We start from the raw sequence: 21913 nt of genomic DNA, 5'->3' as shown, positions 1-21913 counted from the left end.
GTTTATATTTGGGGACATTTTCTTTGTTAAATGTTGACTGTACAGTTCTGTCTCATGAAGTTGCAGGGTTTGTCTCATTTTGTGTGGTTTTTGTTCTGTTCACTGGCTTTTTCTTGAGTAGGTGATCTTTATTTTTACAATTAATACTCTAGTGTTTACTAATACACTAATGCTTTATTCAGCCTGTAATGAGGTAGGAGGAAGTTGCTTTCTGGCAAATGAGTCCTTACCTCAGCATGGAAAGTGAGCCTCCTGTGGATGTGACTATAACTTGATTAAAGGTACTTCAAATCTTGGTACCTCTGTTCCGGTCTGTCCTGAAAGTGTGGTTGTTTTTCTGATGTAAGACACCAGTCTTAGAGGGTTTGGCTTGAGACCAGAAGCTTGTTTTGTACAGACAGTGAAGCAGCCGTGATGTGGCAGCACCTTTCATCTTGCCAAATTGAATTTGATTTGAACCAGTGACCTTGAGGTGCAAGGCTCAATAGCCTGTTACTTTTCCCTTGAGACACCCAATCCTCTTTCAGCTCTGATTTTCCTACATGAATGAGCCTTCTTTCATTAACATTTGTGTTTAAATCGTGAGGTAAATTGTGATTCAGAACTTCAGTGAACTTTGTCTGGTTACTCATGCAATGGGTGAGGTGTTTGGGTACCCACACTCTTTCTCCCTGTTGTGGAGCAGGTAAGGCTCACATCCAGTGGGTTTGGATACTTCCAGCAGGTGGCACTTCAAAACTGCTTATTCTCTCTGTCATCCATAGGCCTTGGTTTGAAATAATACCTTGTGTGTTTTACTTTTTATTAGTTGTTTTGAAATAATTAGAAAGTGGAGTGTTTATCAGTGAGAAGTGTTTTTAAATAGGAAGACATCAGTTTAAGTAAGCCTGACTACATAAAGCAGTAAAATATATAACTGTTTTATGGTCCTTTCTAATATGGCAGCTGGCTTCTGATGAGAGAGTTATGGTGTCTGCTTTAATTAACTGACATGGACAAGGTATTTAGCACTATGTGAAAAGTATACATCATCATGTCTCTAACGTTTAGTACACAAGTGTACAAAACTGTACGTATGAGAGCAATTTGGTACTTAGCTGTACAAACTTAGCACCTTGTGATCAGCAGAACTTCATGCCAGTCAGGGGATAGAGTTTGGTAGCAGGACATGTGTGTACATCCAAAGAGAGCAACTGGGGAGGACAAGGCTTGTGGGTCAGAAAGACAGTTCAGTTGTAGACATGAAGGTCCATCACAGGAATATCTGGAAATGAAAGTTGTCTGCCAGGAATCAGAGTGGGAAATAGTCTGTATCAGCCAACACTATGGCAGAGAGCGAAGAAGCCTGTGCTAAATCCATTAAAAGTGATGAGAAAAACATATTTCTAATTTCCCCTGGAATTTTTCTCTGGAGTATGTTTGACAAAGTTGAAATTTCAAGATCGATGTGCTATGCTGGGAAAATCTTGTGGTGATGGCATAATTGTTTTTCAGCAGTTGGGATCTGCAGGCAGCTACATCCCAAATCATGGAAAGGTAAGGCTTAGTGAAGCCTAATTTAAAGGTAGAAGACGTGCATAGGAGATTTCAATGAAAATATATTCTTTTAGAGTCTCTAGAGATTAATTAATGCAAGAGAGAGGTCTTACATCCAGGGTGGACACCAAGCTTAGAAATGAATGCTGACTGGAGGGTTTGGGGAAGAGGTGTGGTATGCTTATTTCCTCTTGGAGACTGCAACAAACTTGTACTTGCTTCTATTAATTACTATTTCATTTCCTTATAGGAAAAGAATAATATTAAGTGGGCTTCCAGGTGGGACTACATTTTGGAGTCCATGCCACATACAAACATCCAGTGGTTTAGGTAAGATTTGCATTTATTCAGTGCGTAACCTTGCAGGGGAGCACAATTCTTAGTTGTACTTCTAGGGAGATAGAACAATGTATGTTTTCAGTCAAGAAAACTTTTTGCTTTCATATGTGAATTAAATTTCCATCTCTTGGGAGCATTTTGTGAAAGGAATGCATAATCAGTATCCAAAAGGAAAGCAGCTTGCAATTTTTTACTTTATCATCTCCATTCTGGAGAAGTTTTGAGTCATTGCAGCTCTACAGTGTTCTTACTATTACTGTCTGGCTTTGACTACCAAGTAAGAGGTACATATATATAATGCATATTTTGTACTCAGCAGCTGCTTACAGTAAAAAGGTCTTTTTTTATGAGTAAAAGATGTATGTGAAAAGCTCTTGTTTATTTTATTTCCCTCCGTAGCATGGGAATGACACTAAGTAAGTATAATATTTGTGTTTAAGTGTTAATGTTTTGCAATGTAAATCTTGAAAAGACTAATCCAAATAAATTGTTCTCTACAAAATATTAAATGGCACAAAATCGATTTCATTGGTTGATAGATATAAAACCTACTTGACAGTCTGCTTTAAGAACTGTTGCTGTTTCACCAGGGAAGTTACTTCTTAGCTATATAAGGAGGAAAATAAAGAAAAGCAATATGTTACTGTGTTCAGAATTAGCAAGGTATCATGAAATACTGTTTTCCTCACTTCTGTCTCCTAAGAAGTCACAGACTTTTAAGTTGTGTACCTTTATCTTCTCCAGATGGGAAAATACTGAAAGGTCTGAATATCTAAGGCTTTTCCTCAGATCTGAGTTGTATACATGTAGTATGAACTGGTACATGTCCTGAAAAGGGAATAACTGGATTCAAAGTTTGACTTTTTCTTTATCTACAGTATAATGAATTCCCTCGTAATTGTTCTATTCTTATCTGGCATGGTGGCTATGATCATTCTGAGGACTCTTCATAAAGATATTGCAAGATACAACCAGATCGACTCTTCTGTGAGTAAAATTTACAGCTTTTACATGAGCACATTTTTCTGTCTGTAGTGATGTCTGTCTCTTAGTTTTGAGTACAGTCTAGAGAGATGTATATCTATGATGAGTTTGATACATGCTAATATCTCTGGGGGTTAAAAATTATTGGAGATATTCTGATTAACATAGGCTGATACAAATTGATGTTACCTGTGGCTGGAAACTGTGGTGGAATCACTTTGTTTAGTTAGGAGATCATAATATTGCAGTTCATGTGCAACACAACTTCTGACCTCTAGCTGTGTTAGAGCTACTTGGTATGTGTGTAAATGATATTTTATTTTATTTGTAAATACAATTCCCATGGTAATTGCTGTGTTAAACTGAGTCTCGTTTGTTTAAATTACCATCTCACTGAACCTGTTGTGAGTTCTTTTGAGATATGGGCTCCTTAAAATGGGAAAGCTGCAGGTTTCTATAGTGGAAGAGAATACAACTGATTGTGAACTGGAAAGATTTGACCAGTAGACTGAGGGTGATTTTTACTCAACCTTTTTCTCATTGGTAAAAGTGGTATCTGCTACTCAAAGATGAGAAGTAATCTCAGATGCAACAAAGGTTTGAATTTTCACTTTTGTTGCTCTCCATCTGGATAAAAAAATGCTTCAAAATACAGAAAAATGTTTCATATTGAAACTAAAACAACCTAGTAATTTTGTGAATTATGTGTGAAAATACTTCTGTTCTTCTTTGTGGTTTTAATATTGAATATCTTTTGTTAGTGTAAATCCAGACAGTGATTTAAAGTGGAATGATTTTTCTCACATCCTTTAATTGATAGTTTTTGTGAGGCTTCTGTTTGATCTCTCAATTAAATTGTGTTCAATATTTTATACTGTGTTGTCTTTATTAGTTGATCATTCTTAATGTGATAAAGAGCAAGACTGGTAGAAGCTTGATTAGTTTTCATGAGTAACAACAGGGATAGGTGTGACTTTCAGAAAGCCACAGTTTTTTATTTTCTTGCCAGGTGTGAGAGACTTAAAGCTCTGTTGCAGCTCAAGGAGCTTATTTAAAAAGGTGTGAAATAATTGTGCAAAAGAGGATGTGGCCTGAAGAAGATGCAGGGAAGCAAAGTAGTATCTCACATTTAGGGGATGCTGGTGATTGTACTTCAAAAGAGATTGATGCACCAGCCAGTGACTGTGGTCTTAGAATGTGCATTTAATGTTTCAACTGATGCTAGCTGGCTTTTAGTGTGATGTGGATTTAGTGAGACATTCATTAGTGAAGTGTTCAGAAATCATTAGATTACTTTTAGGGTCTTATGACTAAGAGTGGATTCCTGAACTGAAGAGAACTCATGTCAGTATGTCTTCATCACCAGTGAGAGGTGAAACACTCTTTTTTTTTTTTTTTTTTTTTCCCTGTAAAATTTCTTTGATAATGACTGCTTGAATGTAGGGGACTTAAATCTTTGTTAGAATGTTTTGAGAACTAAGCTAAATTAATGGGTAAGATGAGGATTACCGCACCTTTGAAAAGTTTAGAGTAATTTTGCTCTAATATTTCTTGAAACTCTAAAATACAACTTACTACTTGGTTTAGTTGTACAGTTAATATCATTGTGTTGTAAGGTTAGCAATATGAAATACTGCTGAATTTTTTGTACAGAAGTCTGGAAAATATTCTGACTCACAGCTAATTAGCCAGTAATGAAAGAACTTAATTAAAAACAAAGCTTTGAGACAAACTGGTGCATAGGCTTATACAGGATAAATCAAGGGTTTCAATTTGCCAGACTTGGTTTCCCTTTGTTTCTTAAATGAATATAATTACCATGTAGCTATTTGTTTCAAAGTTCGCATTGGAATCAGAAGGTGTCTTTTGAGTGCATTTCCCAGATGAGTTGTTGACAAGAATTCTGTACGAGTCATTTCAAATCTGTAAACATTTTCTGTGTTCTCTCAGAAAGTGAAATACTGAGCATTTGTTCCTGCTTAGTGTTCACCATTTTGGAAACAGAGATTTGCTTCAGGTGGTAACCTTTGCAACTCTTCAACTCCTTACTTACAACTACCTGGGAAAAGCCTTTCTTCTGTCTTACCTCAACGATTTTCTCGTCTGTATTGCAATTAGTTCAATTCCAGACTTGAATGAACAGGAAGTTTTGTATTTATGCTTTGCCCAAACAAATCTTTCTTTGCTGGAAGAACATTGATATGTTGGAATTATACCTGGATATCTGGTATAGTTTTCTATCAGGTGTGAGGTATGGTTTTGTATTTTAATCAGTGTTATCTTGTGTTTAATAGTTTTCAATTTTTTATTCATATATCAGCCTTTTGAGAGTAATTTCTAGCAAGCAAAGGTATCAGTATGGGAAAAGCAAAGACTGTCTTCCAGAAAAAGAAAAGTTACATAATGTGTTGCAATTTAAGGTTCTCTATGTCATTCACAGGTGTGGTCTGCTTTCTTTCTTACCCTGTTTTTTGTCAAGCTTTAATCCTAGTGATAAGCAATCCTTTGAACTGAACTCAGTTGTCCTACACTGAATGGAACCTGTAGCTTTTAACTTTATGAGGAGTAGAGGGTCTTCTTGTGAGATTGATTATCTGTGGTTGTGTGCATTAATTTTGTTGTTGGGCTGTTTTTTGTGAGGGGAGGTGTCTGTTTTGAGTGTCTTTATTGTCACTCAAAACTCAAGTTTTGTTCTTCAGCAGTGGTTCCTTAGAGCCACTGGACTGAGGCTTCCCCCTCCCCATTCCATCCTTTCATCCATTCACCTTTGGCAGGAGCCAGAGTGTTGCTACTTGTCCCTCATGATTCCAGGGTGTAAACTTCCTTCTGGAGTGCAGAGACAGTTTCATTCTTCTCCAGTATTGTCATTGAGACCAATGAACTTTGAAATCAAAACAGAAAAAAAAGTGCATGAACTAGATTGAAGTTAAAACTAATGTGAATGCTTTGTTTTAGTTTAAATTTAGAATGATGTTCTATGGTTTGACTAATTACATTTGCTTTTTCTTGCTTTAGGAGATGAGAATTTTCTTGATAAATCTTGCCTTTTTCACTGAACCATTAGGGGGTTATAAAATCAATGAGTGATGAATCAGATGCAATTAGTCTGGCTTTGGATCTTAACTGGAAGCTAATCAAACTTTAAATATGTGTTTTGCATCTTGTTTGTGTTAATTCACTACTGCATTATGTATTGCTGCTAAAGACATTGTTGATTTTATACAGGAAGATGCCCAAGAGGAATTTGGCTGGAAGCTGGTTCATGGAGATGTGTTTAGACCTCCAAGGAAGGGAATGTTACTGTCTGTCTTTTTGGGCCAAGGAACCCAAATTTTCATTATGACGTTTATTACTTTATGTAAGTAACTTCATTAAGGTGATGTGTATGTAGTGTAATAATAAGAAAGATGCAATATTATTAAACAAATTATAGAAACCTTCTTTTGGAAATAAAGTTCTCCCTTTAGTAACATAAAATATTAAGGCAGTTCCATAACAGTAATTAGATAGCTTTAGTAATGCCATTGTAAGCCTTGTCATTGAAAACTTTGTAATATCTGGGCTAATGCTGATTCTTCATTAATTCAGAAATCAAATTTCCTTCTTACAAGTTTCTTTTTAAAAAACACAGTTTTGCATGGTGTAAATTATCCAAGGGTCCATTAATGCAAGTTCAAAGATGTAATCCAAGCTTTAATGTTCTGGGAACCCTTTCTGTCCAAAATGTTTTACATGGGACTGCAGCCATACAGAAGTACAAGCAAGAGTGCACGCTAGTGAAATAGTACTGACACAATGTTGAGATAATGATAGCCTATCATAAATAGCTGTATATGCATGTGATTATGTAACCTGTCACAAGATGGTATTTTATTATTGGTTATCTGTAAAGTTTATAAGCATTTCTTTTTTTACTGTACAGTAGAATTGGAAAGTACACTGATACTTAATACAAAAGAAGAATCTTTCAAATTTTGTTCTCCAGGTTTAATTCAGATTTTGGTCTTTCATAGAGGAGCTGCTTTTTTCTATTCATTGCATGATACTGTAAGATTACTAGAATTTTCTTGATAGGCTTGTCTATCAGTGTTAATCATAACTCTGTATCTTGCTTAGCAATGATAGTTTACTGTGCAATCAGTGTAGTAATATAGAAGAAAATTGGTGGCAAGAGAAAATTCTTTTGATGGATGGTGGCATTTTATTTTTCAGCGTTTTGGCTATGAGAAGTTTTCTACTTAAGAGATGAGGTGGAAATAATGCATTTGAATGAAACAGTGCCATTAGGGGTATGTTCATGTGTTGAGGTTGTACAAGAGCTTATGCACTCAGCCTTCATTTAAATATGTGTTAGTGAAAGGGATAAACCTTCACAGTGATCTGTGTTACAGGGATGTTTTGACATGTGTCCACAAATAACTAAATCTTTTTGTTTCTTTAGTCCTAGCTTGCCTTGGTTTCCTTTCTCCTGCCAACCGTGGTGCTCTGATGACCTGTGCAGTTGTATTGTGGGTCTTACTGGGAACTCCAGCTGGTTATGTGTCTGCTAGAATGTACAAGAGTAAGTACATGCATTTATTTAATGTGACACAACATGTTAAATTCAGAATTGCTGGGCTGAATATATGTCTCCAGTTGGAGCTGGTGTCTCAGACAGCGTATCTGCTTCTTGCTGCCATTCTGCAAAACAGTTGGAAAAAGTCTTGACCTTGAAATTGTTTCTACTTTTTCTCCTCAGCATTCAGAGGTGAGAAGTGGAAGACCAATGTCTTGCTTACAGCTCTGCTCTGCCCTGGGTTAGTATTGTTTCCCCTAATTCTTTCTTTTATTCTTAAGTATAAACAAATTGGAAGTGGGAAGGAGTTGGGAAAAGCCAATTGTTATGATGCTTGTCTCTGTGATTTTGTTTATGGTACTCCTAAGCTGCTGTTCCTTTTGTGCACTGTTTATCTGTGAATATAAAGAAAAGTGAATTCTGAGGAGCTGGAGCCTGGTAGTCTAGAACACATCTTCTTGGCTTCTTGTTTTGTTGTCAGGTATGGGGTAGAAGGAATGGGGCAACTCTCTTGCAAGGTTGTGTCACAGCCTTTGGGACTCATTGCACCAGAACACTGGGCACAGTGCTGGGGTAATTCCAGTTTGGTACTGCAATACCAGGTAATTCTGGATATGATCTTCTTACATGTGAAAAACACGGTTCACTCTCCTGTAAAAATTTAGAAAGTTTAATAGAGGACAATAGGAGACAAAGACAATAAATAAAGTTGTTATGGCTGGGTGCGTCTTGGCACTCAGCCAAGAGCACACCTGCTATTTTGGAAAACATCCTTTATATACCATTTCTATTGCATCAGCCTGTTACATATTCATAAACAATTATGCATAGTAAACTTTTCCCCAAACTAGTTTACATGTTCCAGGAACTATTTTAGATGGCCCCTCCTTGGGTCCACCTTTTTAGAGCATGCGTGTTTCTTGGCTGGGGTTTTGGCTCCTTCTCTTTATCACTTCCAGTTTGGGCCTTGGTGCATGCTGTTTTCAGAGGGTGAGTACTGATAGTTGGCAGATCTGTAGCAGGTGTCCTCATCATTTGTTCATTGGATGTTATCCCATCCAAGCAGCATTGTAACACAAGCATACTTATATCAGTTATTTCACTACTATGTCTAAGTTTAATTAACAACAGAAATAAAAATGATATCTTTATAGCAAAGTTACTTTAACACCACACATATAGAATACATTTTAATATTTGCAAAAAGCCAATATTATAGTATGTATCTATAAGATTACATGAATGTAGGTGGTGTCCAGTTTGGGATGTGGCTGCAGTGTGTATCATAGTATATAGTGTGGGCAATGCTGTGCTTGGGAAGGGCAGTAGCACTTCAACCTTTTGTTTTCTCATAGCTCTTAGGACCTTTTGTGAGAATTAGTGGGGAGAGGGAGCAGAAACTAATTTCTTCTGCAAGTCTTCCGTGTTTCTTGGTTGCAACTTTGAGTACATGAATTCATCCCTTGGCAAATATTTTTGGCAAAAGTGGAAGATTATAAGTTTCTTAAGGTGTTTCTTCCCCCAAAAAAACTCAGAATAAATAAAACATGACTTGGCTTCAAGTAAAGCACAATTCCATCAAATGAAAGGTAATGTATTCAATAACAACCAAGTCTAGTATTTCCGTGAGAAATCTTACTTCATAACAGAATGTGCTTCAGTCTCCCTGCTGTCATTTAGATGTTATCAGCAGAGAGAAGAAAATATATATTGATGAAAGAATACTGTTAGTCAGTTAAACTCCCAAATAAATTGAGTTTCACAGAGGAAGTAAAATGACTGGGGCTGACAGAATATGAACAGATGCCCTGATTACACTGTGCTAGTTCAGTGAATTTGCATAATATCATAAACAGCCCAGGGCCTTTTTAATCTCAGTAGACTGATGTTAGTTCATATTTGCAGTATTTTTTATACTTCTGGAGGGGGTAAGTGAGGACTGTGTTATGAGCCTGGATAGATGATAAAGATTAGAAAGACTTCTAAAATGGATTTGATTTTTATTTTTTGTTCAACAAGATGCTTACACCAGGGGTCGCTTGGGTGTGCTTATTGAACAAGTCTGTTCCCCCAAGCAGTTTTGGCAAGTGTCAGGCCACTCCTAGGAAAAAAAGGAGCCTGTCTATTGCTCTAATCCTTCCTTCTTCCTTTTTAAATTAAATACAAATGCAAAGGATGCGTCTTCACTTCAGGGCAGCTTAAATTCTGTCTCGGGAGCACTTTTTTAACAAAACCCAGACTGTGATGCACTTTACAGGACCTTTTCTGAGGCTGAATTTTCTGTGGTGTATATTTGAATCCAGGAATAATGGCAATTAGCACAAGCTTTTTTATATATGGGGTTCCTTTGCAAAATGGACATTCTGCTTTGTTTACAGAATGGGATGTTCGAAATCTTCATCTCACCTTGTTTCAGCAACACCTTGATTCTCGTCTCTGAGTTGTTTCTAGTTTTTGTCCAGGATGTTTTGAAAATGAGGCAGATGTGTTTAACGGGGAAGGGAAGAGAAGGTCTGGAGACAAATCATGACTGATGCAGTCTTTATTTAAATTATCCAGAAGCATGGGCTACTTAGTATGTGTAACTCCATGCTTATAGAAATAGTTCTGTTGTAGAGCAGAGCCCTCTTTAATCCCCCCTTCCCCTTGTGGCACAAACTGCGGCAGCACATTAGAGTCCATGTTGTGAGAGTCCATGGGGCTTCCTAAGTAGGAGATTTTGCTATCACTGTATTTATTCAGAAGGAATTTACTATTTATAAGGGACATAAATAAAGAAAATATTTATGGTTTTAATAGGAAACAAGGTACAGATAAGAAGTTTTTACATTTATTCTATATTTTTCCATTATTTGTATAGATTTTTTTCAATGGCATGATTCTGTTAAGTTTTGGTGTTATGTACAGAGTCTTTATTTAAATAATGGCTTTACCATTGGTACCTACATTACAAGCATTGGGTAGTGCAGGCATTTTTACTTTACCTGCACCAGTGATGAAAAAAACTAGGACTGTGGGAAATTTAAAAATTTAAAGAAGCTATATTTATTAATTAACTAACTTACATTTTGTAAATGCTAAGTGATATTCATTCTTTCTTGAATATTTTAATATATTTTCTGATCTTATTTTTCAGGATTGTCTTTGCTGATTTCTTCATTATGAATCTCATTCTGTGGGTGAAAGGCTCCTCAGCTGCTATCCCTTTTGGCACTTTGGTTGCTATCCTTGCTATGTGGTTTGGAATTTCAGTCCCACTAACCTTTGTTGGTGCCTATTTTGGCTTCAAAGAGAAGGTATGGCCCTTGGAATACACCTGTCCTCTGTAATTGAGCCATTGAATCTCTAAGCAAGGGTTCTAGACAGGATCTGGTTGGATTGAAACATCTGTGATCCCATGATTGTAAAATGATATTTTACTGTCTTGATATTGAAACAGAGCGTGTATTTGTAATGTCATACCAAACCAAACCATTTTTTTCAGTCCATTCACTAGAATAAGGTTTTAGTAATGTTCTTGGAACTCTTACTTGCTTTTTGTGCTTCAGCAATAGTAGTAGTATTGCTGGTAATATTGCTGAGTTTTGAAGTAGTGCTTCTGAGAGGCTTCAGTTTTGTGCTTCACTAGTTTGAAGTAATGCCAGACAGCTAAGAAAAAGGCAATGTTATTGGATTTTTTAAAATTTTATTTTGTTTTTAGTTAAGGACTGAACAGATTTATTTCCTCTGTGTTCTGCTTTGATTACTGGCCCGTAGTTGGAATATCTAAAGCACATGTGCTTTTTCCTAGTGATGGACATCAAGTTTGTAGGTTTTTTTGTTTGATGACTTGTGATGGCTTATGAATGAAAATATAGTTACGTTTATCAAATCTTTATATGCTAATACTAGGGAAAACTAATCTTATTTATGATGCAAAAATTAATCTTCTATTTCTATTATTTTTTTCTGCAGCCTATTGAACATCCAGTGCGTACAAACCAGATTCCTCGCCAAATTCCAGAGCAGTCATTTTTCACAAAGCCATTGCCTGGTATCATCATGGGTGGTATCTTACCTTTTGGCTGTATTTTTATTCAACTTTTTTTCATCCTGAATAGCATTTGGTGAGTATCACTTTTTTTTCCCCTCTATTTATGCAGGTTTGATAATACACATGGTGAGTTTGAACATCCCAAAGCAAATAATATAAGAAATAAACCAGTTTTGAAAGTTTCTGATAATTTTGCAGATTTTATGGAACTTCTGGAGTCTTTATATTTATTTCTGTGCTTAGAATTTACAAAACTAATTATTATTAGGGAGAACTTCAGTGTATTATATGAGAGTCCTATTTCCTTGTTTTATCTTCCTGGCTCTGTACAACACTAATGTGGTTTCATACTGTTGTGGTTAGGTAGAGCCTAATCCATTGTGTAACTATATTATGATTTATGAAACTAATGTGATCTAGCAGTTTCAATTGTGTAGATCAGAATCAGGTCAAGGTCTTGGGATTCCATGTTCTGCAAAAAAAGGCTCCACTCCCCATGAACAATCCACTCCACTCCTAAATCTTGCAAGACCTAATCAAGCTATGAGTGAAAAATTAAACCAGTGCAATCTTTCATTAGTTTCACAATGTAAATGTGAAATGTCTAATACATTGTTGTTCAATGGGAAATTTTATCCTAAAGGTGCCAGGTTTTTATGGTGTCATCTGTATAGGTTGAGAGATCTTACAGAACAGTTTTCTAAATCAGTTCTTAAATGCAAATTCATTAGATTAACTTTTTATATCAGTCCTTAAAAAATGGGTAATGTAACTGTGCTGAAAAACATAATTAGCTGACAAACAGGTATATTGTGGACTTTCGTAGCTGAAGTTAGCAAATTCTTAAATTTTCTCATTCTTTATTCCATGAAAGGGAAGCATGGAGGGAGTATGTAACTAAGACTCCCTCTGTCAAATCCTGTACTGCAGTAATTGTCACCTTCACTCAATAAAGTTAACTCAGAATCTGGTAATGTGACACTGTGAATTAACTCAGAATCTCAATGAAAAATACGATTCATGTTTTTATTTGTTTTTAATTTTAGGTCTCATCAGATGTATTACATGTTTGGATTCCTGTTCCTAGTTTTTATAATTCTTCTAATTACATGTTCAGAGGCTACAGTTTTGCTGTGCTACTTCCACCTGTGTGCAGAGGTAAAAGTTGCGGTTCTGATGTAGATATGACTTGTAGCTGGAAGGTGTTAGAAATACAGGTGAGGTATTCACATACACTGTGAAGTGCTGGACACTGTGAACTGATTGCATGTTCAGCCTTGGCGTGCCTGTCTTAGCCACTCTTCTGAAACGTGCCTTTTGCTTCAAAATCAACTGCTGGCAACAGATAAGCAAAATCAAACAGCTTTGATCTTAGAGTAGTTTCATCTTCCTAGTGGAAGCAATACAGCTGACTTTGAAGAAAGGAAATATCTATACACCATGTTGGAATTTTTCAGAGCTAAATTTTACAGAATTAAATGTGTTTCATAAGACAATGTTAATTTTTCACCATCTTATCTATATTCCATTTCCTACATGATGATTCTTAATGAGCAGTTTATTGTTTCTTTCAGGACTATCACTGGTGGTGGAGGTCGTTCTTGACCAGCAGCTTTACAGCAGTTTATCTCTTTATCTATGCAGTCCATTACTTCTTCTCCAAACTCCAGATCACAGGAACTGCCAGCACCATTTTATACTTTGGTTACACAATGATCATGGTCTTGATTTTTTTCCTTTTCACAGGTAAGTACAATGTTCAAACTAAAATTAATATAGAGGGCTCTGGTTTTGAAATGAGAAACATTAGGTGAAATTTAGATTACATGAAATATTAAATACAATTTATGACTCTTTAGGTGGTGTTACTTACATGGTTTGTGACACCACACAGCACAGTAAGATTTTTTTTTTCCACACTTTATTCCTAACTTGAAATTACATTTATTTATGGTAGAATTAATTTTCCTTTATTGAATATCAAACCATTATATTTTCAAAGGCCTGTTTTTGTTAATTTCGATATCGAGTATTAACTTGATTTTGGATTTCATAGTTGGTTCTAGAAGTTCTGTAGTTATAGAGATAATTTCACTCTGCATATGGAGGATAAAAGATATTTTCAGCTTTCACAATGAGCAAGTGAAGGAGGCTGGTGCTGGGGAAGAAGTGATTGTTGACAAGATAGTACTGTTAAGAGTTGTCTTACCTGCTCGTTAAACCACTTCATAATGATGGAAATGTACCTTAACTGGAGGAACCCATTTGAAATACGGCTCTCCAGTGTTAGTTGTCCAATTTCTCTGATGTAAATGATGCAGACAAAGTATCTTCCACAGGATTATTTTAATGTTCATAGTCACTTGACTGAAACAATAATTTTGAGGCTGATTTGATGAGAAATCTGTGCCAAATATACCATGTGTTAGTGAAATAAGAAGCTCTTTGAAGGGCCTTGAAAAATAGCCATGAGTGTTTTATCTTGGTGTTCATCATACTGCTGCTGTTGTATATGTAGATTTAACACATGAAGTCAGATCTTTCAGGTGTCACTGCTTGGCTTCATGAAATACTGCAATGACAGAACTAGAGAAAATGCTTGTTCACATATGATGGGCTGTTGATAAAAACAGCTGTGATAGTCACTCCAAAGATTTTTAATAGAGGATTTCTCTGTGGTAGTTTATATTGTTACTTTTTAACTTTTGCCTGTTTGTTGAAAGCTGCTGTGATTAGTGTTCACTTTGTGAAATGCATCTCTTAGTTAAATGCAGTTGAAAAAGAGTGGCTGAAGTAGGTAATGAAGGTAAATCTTAGCGGCAGACTTCAAGTTTGTCAGTGTAAAGGGAGAAGGACCTCTTTCATCCTTATGTATTTAATTTTCCTAGTACTGGTTGACACAAGGCAAAAAAAACCACTTTTCATAAAAACCTGAAGAAAATTCCTGTATGTCTTTGAACAAAGCAGTTATGCTGTAGAAATGATATTGAATAACAGTAACTGTCACTTATTGCTGGTTTTTGTTCTTTAGAAATGTGTCTCTTCTAAGAAGGACAATAAAAGTTCTAAAATGAAGCAAGGGAAAAAAAACAAGGAGGATTCAATTTTTCTGTTTTTTAATTATTAGAAGGCAAACTTGGAAGTTTACATATTGCCAGTTAAACCTCTGCTTAAATTGTGGTGAAACAGACAAGCTCCAGATGTCTTCTATAATATATATATATATATATATATATATATTTTAAAAACCCCAAAAATTATAGTCTAAAATGTTTTAATTACTTTTATGCTAAAGCAGTATGTTAATATGTGTCTGGGTTTTAGCATAGGTTAGTTACTATCCTGCCAATTTCAATATCACTTATAATATGCAAATTGGTAGAATTTAAAATGTCCCTTTCATATATATAAAATGATAACTGAAATTGTCGTGGCAGCTGCTGAAATGGTAATCAAAGCTTCAGATTTGCTCATCCTGGAGTTCTTGATATGAAGGCCAATGAGGCCCCTGAAGTACAATAATAAACTGTGTTGCTGTTATTTTTGCAGCGTCATCTTTTTCTTTTGAAAAAAATCCACAATAGTGATCCGTAAGCTGTTTTTGTAGCTCATGAGGAAAGCTACTACATGGCCCTTCATTTGTTTTTTTACATTTAATAGACCAGCTAGTCACTAGAAGGCTAATGGGTACAACAGATACACGAAGTGCATAATAAATCCTTGCTAATGTAAAATGCTGTGATAACTTTTCTTTTCCATATTTAGTTAGGTGATGGATTTTGGGCCTGAAGTGAAAGCTGTTCTAGACAAATGGCACAAACAGTAGACAACTAACTTTGTTTTGTAAAATACTCCTTAGCAGCCATGCTTTTAGAAAATAAGGGTTCAGTCCTTCACAGTTTCTGAAGGTGAAGGAGTTTGCTAATGTAATGTTACACATGGTTTGCATTAATAGCCTTCCAAAAATGGGACCTTGATCTGTTCCACTTAAGTTAGTGCTAGATATTTTGGTTTTCTCTATTTTTGCCTAGTAGGTCTCAGCAACACTGACAGAAATATAAGGGGCAGTGTTAACACCTCCTCCAAGGCAGCGCATTGCGTTACCCAGGGCATTTCAAAAGGGATCGTAATGAATAAGTAAATAGGAACTGAATGCTTGTATACCAACACCGACAGTAATACAGTCTGACCAGTGAAATCTGATGGTGTGCACACCCAAACCAGACCAATTGGATTTTAATGTACGAAGTGCAGCTAATCTTTGAAGAAATAACAAGTGTTGTTTGATGGGGGTAGCTACATTATTGCATGTATTTTATTTGTGGAGGCAAAAAAATCCTGAACATAGTCAAAGCATGTTTCTTTACAGTGACCTCTATTTTTGAACATCATTTTCACTTGTGAGTTAATGCCATTTTCAAAATTGATGTTTGATCTTCTGGGTAGATTGTGTTTAGAATCTGAGATTCTGAAGCACCCACCACTGTGCAGTGATTGAAACCAGTATGATACAGAGAGCTTTTAAGGTACATGAGAAGTATCAGCCAAGTGCAGAGTGCTTTTCTGTTTGCTTTCTTACAATCTGCTCATGCTTTGAATTCTTCTTTCTTCATTAAACAATAAAGCTAGAAGAGATGAGTAGAGGAGAAGAGTCTACTTCATGTATTTTGACATTATTCTTTGCAATAATCCTTGTTTTTAATTTTGAATTTAACCTGGTTTACTAATAACTGTCCCTTACTCAGATTCTGGCTTTGTGTATTGCATCTTGTTTCTGTGTATCAGAAAGTGGTAGTATATATATTGCAGACCAGACTATTCAGCAGAATAGAAAGCAGAGGACAAGATCATCAAAAAACAATGGAGGTGTCAGTGACTCCCCACTACCTGTAATGGGATTTTTGGACATATCTTGCTTCTTGGTTAAAGAAGTGTCTTGACTCATCTTCATACCTGGGTTTGTGAGTTTTAAATGACTCCTGCAAAAGATCTTTTACCTGTACCTCCCTAAAATGGTCAATGACATGAAGTGAGCTGCTGCACACTGAGATGGCATCACTTTCCTAGGCTAGTAGGGATTATTTAAAAAGGCAGAATCTTAAAATATGCAGGTCTCCTGCTTAGGGGAAAAATAAGGATCTATCCTACAGCAGTGAGTTCTTCAATGCAGACCTTCAAGTGCTTTTACATGCAGTTTAAGTTGGTGAATGGTTAAGACTGAGTAAAGTAAACACTAGCCAAGAAACTAATGTGTTATATTGGATTAAACCAAATGGATTATAAAGGCTCATTGGAGGAATTGGTTTCAGGTTTGGTGCTGGGTCGTTTGATATAGATGTGCATGTGAAAGATGTAAAAAGCTTAAAATGTAAAGGAGTTTACACTAATCAGAAAATGTAAATGTAATGGTCTCAACTCTTGCAACTAGTGGGGTATTTTACTTATTTGTTTGTGGTTTTAGTTTGTTTGTTGCTTTTTTTGGGGTCTTTTTTTTGTTGTAGTTTTTTGTTGGTTTTTTTTTAAAGTACTTAGTGTTAGAATTTTTTTTAACAGCTTTCCCAAAAATACCTTTGGGTATCTGTTCTCTGTCATGTTGTGTTCATTGGTGTCTGTCAGAGAAGCCTGAGCTGCACAGGTGTGCTTCTTGTTGATAGTGCTTCAAAACTTGGGTTTCAGTTTGAATGTGTTTTGAAAGAGACAAATAAAAGCAACATCCTGATATGTTCTTATCTAAACCTTACCTAAATACTTCTCCTGTTCCAATGAGAGGCTCATTTTAATAAGAGATGATTTTCATTTTGGTGCAAGATGAGCTTAGAAAAATGGTCAAGATTGAAGTGCTACCTATGCTCTTCAAGAAAATACATTTCAAGCCATGCAATGTGATATGGCAAGGCTGGATTTTAACTAGTGCCACTAATAATAGCAATTCTACTGTGTAGAGGTACGGGTGTAGGAAAGAGAGTGTGCAGTTATCTGTGTTTTAAGATTGGCTTTAGTCAAAGTATTTAAAAGGAGAATCTGAAAACCTGTGATACTTGTCAGCACCAGCCTAAAGATTCAGTATGAAGTGCTCAAATCTGGAACAAGTGACAAATTTGTGAAATGGGTTAAAACACAGAAAATGTGGAAAGCATTCTGGCTAGAATTTTCAAACAAGCCGCACTAGTTCAGAGCTATTTTTTTCCCCACTTGCTACTAATTTGCAGATCCCTTTGACTGGTGTATTTATTGCTGTGTAGGAAATCAGAAGCAATTTTACTGCTTTACCTTTTTTGGGCCTTATAGTGTTCATGGAATCATCCCAAGGGCTGAGGGGGAAAACACAGAATTTCAGTGGAACCAGGTGCTGTGCTGTGGTTCATGTTCTTAAAAATAGAGGCAAAAATTTAGCTTTTTTTTTTTTTTTTTGCACTAACATAAGCAATCATGTAGGTAAAGCTACTGTTCAGGAGAACCTTATAAATAATGTTCTCTTCCCTTATATTAATTTCTGTCCAGAAATACTGGTTGTAATGTCAACACGACTCTGCTGACCTGAGCCTTTAGAAGCTTCTAGTCTATTTGGCCCATGTGCACTAGTTGATTTGGTGTGATTCATTTGCACTCCTAAATCTGCAGTTGAATTTTTAATCTAGTTGAAAATGAGTTTTCAACCTATTTTGTGCTAGCACCTTTAAACCATTCTGATCTTAGAGCATCAAGTGGTTCTTTAGGAGATGTACCTTTGAGAGATGATGGGGTCTTTAGTTTGATGTTCTATTTTTTATATTTCTGGTCCTTAGAGCTATCCATATATGGAGTTTGTAGATACATTTGTTCATGGGAGGGAAGAAGAAATTACAGTGCTGTTTAGTGCCAGTTATTGATGTAGAGGTAGCAACAGAAGGAATCTGTGCTCATCAGAGAAGGTTCTGACTACCTCTGTTCTGGTGATGAGTGTTGCCTTTCTCTCCTGAATTTATGATTCAAATCTAGTATCTGACAAACATTACCACTTAAAAAGTGTCTTACTCTGCTTCCAGTACATTGGCAAAATTTTTGATAAAGTTTGCAAAATGAGCAGGGTGTACTTGGTCTTTAATCTGCTAAACAGACTTTTTTTAGGAGGGGGAGTTGAAAATCAATGTTACTGAAACTTGTGAAAATCTGTTTATAGATAAAATGATTGTTCACAGTGTGAAGTCTTCAAGTTCTGTTATGACTGAGGCAATGTTTTATAGAAAACTGTTGCATTATAAAGATTCAGACTAACAGGATCGGAGGAAAATATGTGAATTTAGAGTGTGTTCCCTACTAAGTTTTGGCATGCTCAGAAAACTATGGTAGCTGTCATTCTTGGGATAGTTGTACATTTTTGTTATGATAGTACACTTTTGTTCTGGAACAGCAGATAAATTTTTAAGGTATGTAATCTGTTAAACATTTGGAAGAAACTGCTTTCAAAGCCATAAAAGGCTTGGAGTGGGCTATTTTATAAAAACAACCAGGAAGCAGAGACTGAGAACCATTATTGGAACAAAACTCTGAGAGTAAGGTTTAGAGTAACAATGCTGGTATTGGAGTATTTGACACAGTAGGAAGGAGTGAGATATGACCATGAACTGCAAAGACTTAGTGATGTCAGGCCTACAAAGGAATTAGATTCCTTGTGTGGTTGCTGTCTCATCTCCTATCAACAGCCATAAATCTGCTGTCTCCTACTGTTTCAGAGAACAGCAACTGCAAACTTCGAAGGAAAGGGTAATTTGTGGTATATAATAATAGTCTGTCAAAAAGCCTTTAACTGAAAATATACATGGTAGCATGAGGAATGTAAGAATTGGCATGCAGATAATAAGCATCCCAAGATGGGTTGCTTGCTTGGGAAATGTGTAGATGTGGTCTGAAAGACAGAAATGTAACTCATGTAAAAAAACCAAATGCTTCATAAAGAATCTTCTAGTTATTAAGTCACAATAGTGAAAGAGATTGTAGCTGATGTTAAACGTGGGCTGTACAGACAGAAAAGGATAATACAAAGCTGGAAGGAGGTGAGTGCATGATCTTGCGAGTGCCTGCAGTGGAGCTGGGAAGGGCTGTCCCAGGGCTGGCATGTAGCTGTGTTTTTGAGAGGGAACTCAGTTGAAACTGAGGTCTTTCCTTTTTTTGTCTGTTCAGGGTTAACATCTCTGTGGCAGTTTACAACTAGGCAAAAGTGTGACAAGCAGTGCATTGCTTCCTTTAGAGGCTGAAGACTAAATTAATTGGGACTGTCTCCTTGCATATGAAGTTCTTAAAGTAATTTAAAAGTAAACGTGATGGACAGTTGTTACACTACAACACGAAATAACTCACAGATGCATGTTACGTAAAAGAAGGAAGAAAAAGAACTAAAAGAGAGGATTTTATTTTCTGACTCCACTATATATAGACTATCAAGTGACAGTGAATTGGAGGATGAAATTGCCACTTCTCCAACCACACTGGTCAAACCAACAGTCCATCAATTCTCTCCACCCACAAAGAATGCAAAACAATCATTATTTACATCAACAGTGTGAGAAAATTCAGTAGAGATATGTAAACATCAGAAGGTATATAAAACTTTTAGAAGAATTAAAAACTCTCAAAAGAACAAGGTGACAGTGTCTTTGCAGTTGCCCAATAATAGTGACTGTTGGTGAAAACCACAAATTTGTTCATCAGTTTAAAAATAGAAAATTGTTATATACTAATCTCATTCAGTGTTTTGGTTTGTGACTACTGTTTTCATTTGCTGCTCGCTTCCAGCTGCTGTAGCACTCAGAGCATTCCTTTGCCAAAAGGAAGCAACAGGATACACAGAAGAAGAAATTTCTATTCTCAAGTATAAATAGAGCACGATGAATATAAAACTGGGACAGGTGAATTTTTCCAAGGCCTACTTATGTGTCATAATTCACAGGCAGCAATGAAGTATTGTAGACTTAAAAAAATCAGGTAGGGGCTGGCTTGGTGTGTTCATAAAAGTCAGTTTCCGAATTGGTGCTTGTGTCCCTGCACATAGTGGTGGCAACATGGTCATCGGTGGCTTAAATGTACATGAAGCAGCCTGGTCCCTAAAAGTCATCTTTGATCTAAATCAATAACCTAGCCTGAGGATGAATGTGTGTTGTTAAATTTAAGAAGTGTTGTTTTTCTGGGTAGTTAGCTGGATTACAGGGTTATATTCTGTCCATCTGGGAAGTACATGTTAGATTTCTCTCTCAGGGCAAACTGGAAGATAAACTAACCATTTTTACTTTCTTGTTTCAGGGACTATTGGATTTTTTGCCTGCTTCTGGTTTGTAAGTAAGATTTACAGTGTTGTGAAGGTGGACTGAAAAGCTTCAGAGTGTCTTTTGAACATATCCTCCTTGCTGTCTGATAATTTTTACCATGTATTGAGAAACATCCTGTGTAATTATTCTAATTTGTAAAAGTGGAAGGCCAGACCACAACATAAAATGCAGATTTTTTATTGAAGAAAATGGCACCATTGCCATTTTGATATAAACAAAAATGTTTACATCAGTATACTCCTTGAACATGTTCATTAGAGTAGTTCAAAAATTATATCCAAAATTTGATTTAGGATGAATAAGAATTCTGTGAAACAGTTTATTTGAAAAAATGAGTGCATTTTACAGTCCTCCAGCTGAATTTCCTTGTGACTAGGGTTTGGGTTTTTTTGTTACCTCTTTTGGTTACCATTCATATACCATGAAAGCCTAGGACTGTCAAGTAAATCTATGTAAAATGTGAATTTTTTAAACTAAACTATGATTGTACATATTATCTTGCATCTTCTTTACAACTAGGTTATCTTCTTACAAGTGTACATGCATTTAGTGTAAGGTAGACTTTATTAAAAATACCGACACTGGTTTTTGTTCAAATAAAACTGCACAACTCCAGCTGATGTGTTTCCTTTCTTGTTAATTAGGTCTTCACTACTTGGACATAGGTCATATTAGTTGGACCAGTTGATTGGTTTTGAGTTTTATATTGTTCGTAAGCAGTTTGACTGTGGCTTTGGTGCAGATTGTGCAAGGACTGGTGGGTCCCTTGAATCTGCCTGTAGAATGGGCTTGGGCTTCTGCACGTGTGTGTCATCTCTGTGCTTTCTCCAACTTACCCCAAAATACTTTTTGCTGGGCAAACCATTACTTTCTATCAGAGATTTACTCCCTATTTTTTCTTGTAGCCATCTGAAACATATGTCTCCTTATTCTTCATCCTGTGAAGATTAATTGAGCTTGTTGGGAAATTTAGACATGAATCTAGTGGGCTTGGAAATGGGTGTTTCATAAAGGTGAAGCCTTTTTCTTCCCCTGCAGAGCTTATGCTTCAATGCTGGATTGCATGGGATGGAACATCTTAATAGCCTCTTGAGCTATAAGATGGTAAGGGCTCTTCTCTCAGGAATGATAGAGTTTTAAAGAGGCTCCCCAAAATCTTGAATG

General features: G+C 36.1%; 1 protein-coding gene across 1 annotated transcript in view; it reads left to right on the top strand.

The window, feature by feature from the left end:
- LOC128795139 (transmembrane 9 superfamily member 2-like) overlaps positions 1 to 21364 on the top strand; it is a 28201-nt gene extending 6837 nt beyond the window's left edge. Inside the window, exons 8-17 of the mRNA XM_053955675.1 lie at positions 1787 to 1866; positions 2754 to 2862; positions 6085 to 6217; positions 7301 to 7420; positions 7598 to 7655; positions 10551 to 10710; positions 11369 to 11520; positions 12494 to 12605; positions 13022 to 13193; positions 20724 to 21364. Coding sequence (XP_053811650.1) covers positions 1787 to 1866; positions 2754 to 2862; positions 6085 to 6217; positions 7301 to 7420; positions 7598 to 7655; positions 10551 to 10710; positions 11369 to 11520; positions 12494 to 12605; positions 13022 to 13193; positions 20724 to 20791 — 1164 coding nt within the window. The 3' untranslated portion in view covers positions 20792 to 21364. The remainder of the gene's footprint in view (positions 1 to 1786; positions 1867 to 2753; positions 2863 to 6084; positions 6218 to 7300; positions 7421 to 7597; positions 7656 to 10550; positions 10711 to 11368; positions 11521 to 12493; positions 12606 to 13021; positions 13194 to 20723) is intronic.
- The last annotated feature ends 549 nt before the right edge of the window (positions 21365 to 21913 follow it).

Source organism: Vidua chalybeata, chromosome 14, assembly GCF_026979565.1.
Source record: "Vidua chalybeata isolate OUT-0048 chromosome 14, bVidCha1 merged haplotype, whole genome shotgun sequence".
Taxonomy (NCBI): domain Eukaryota; kingdom Metazoa; phylum Chordata; class Aves; order Passeriformes; family Viduidae; genus Vidua; species Vidua chalybeata.
The sequence above is the reverse complement of the archived record's forward strand: the minus strand, read 5'-3'. Positions and strand labels throughout refer to the sequence as shown.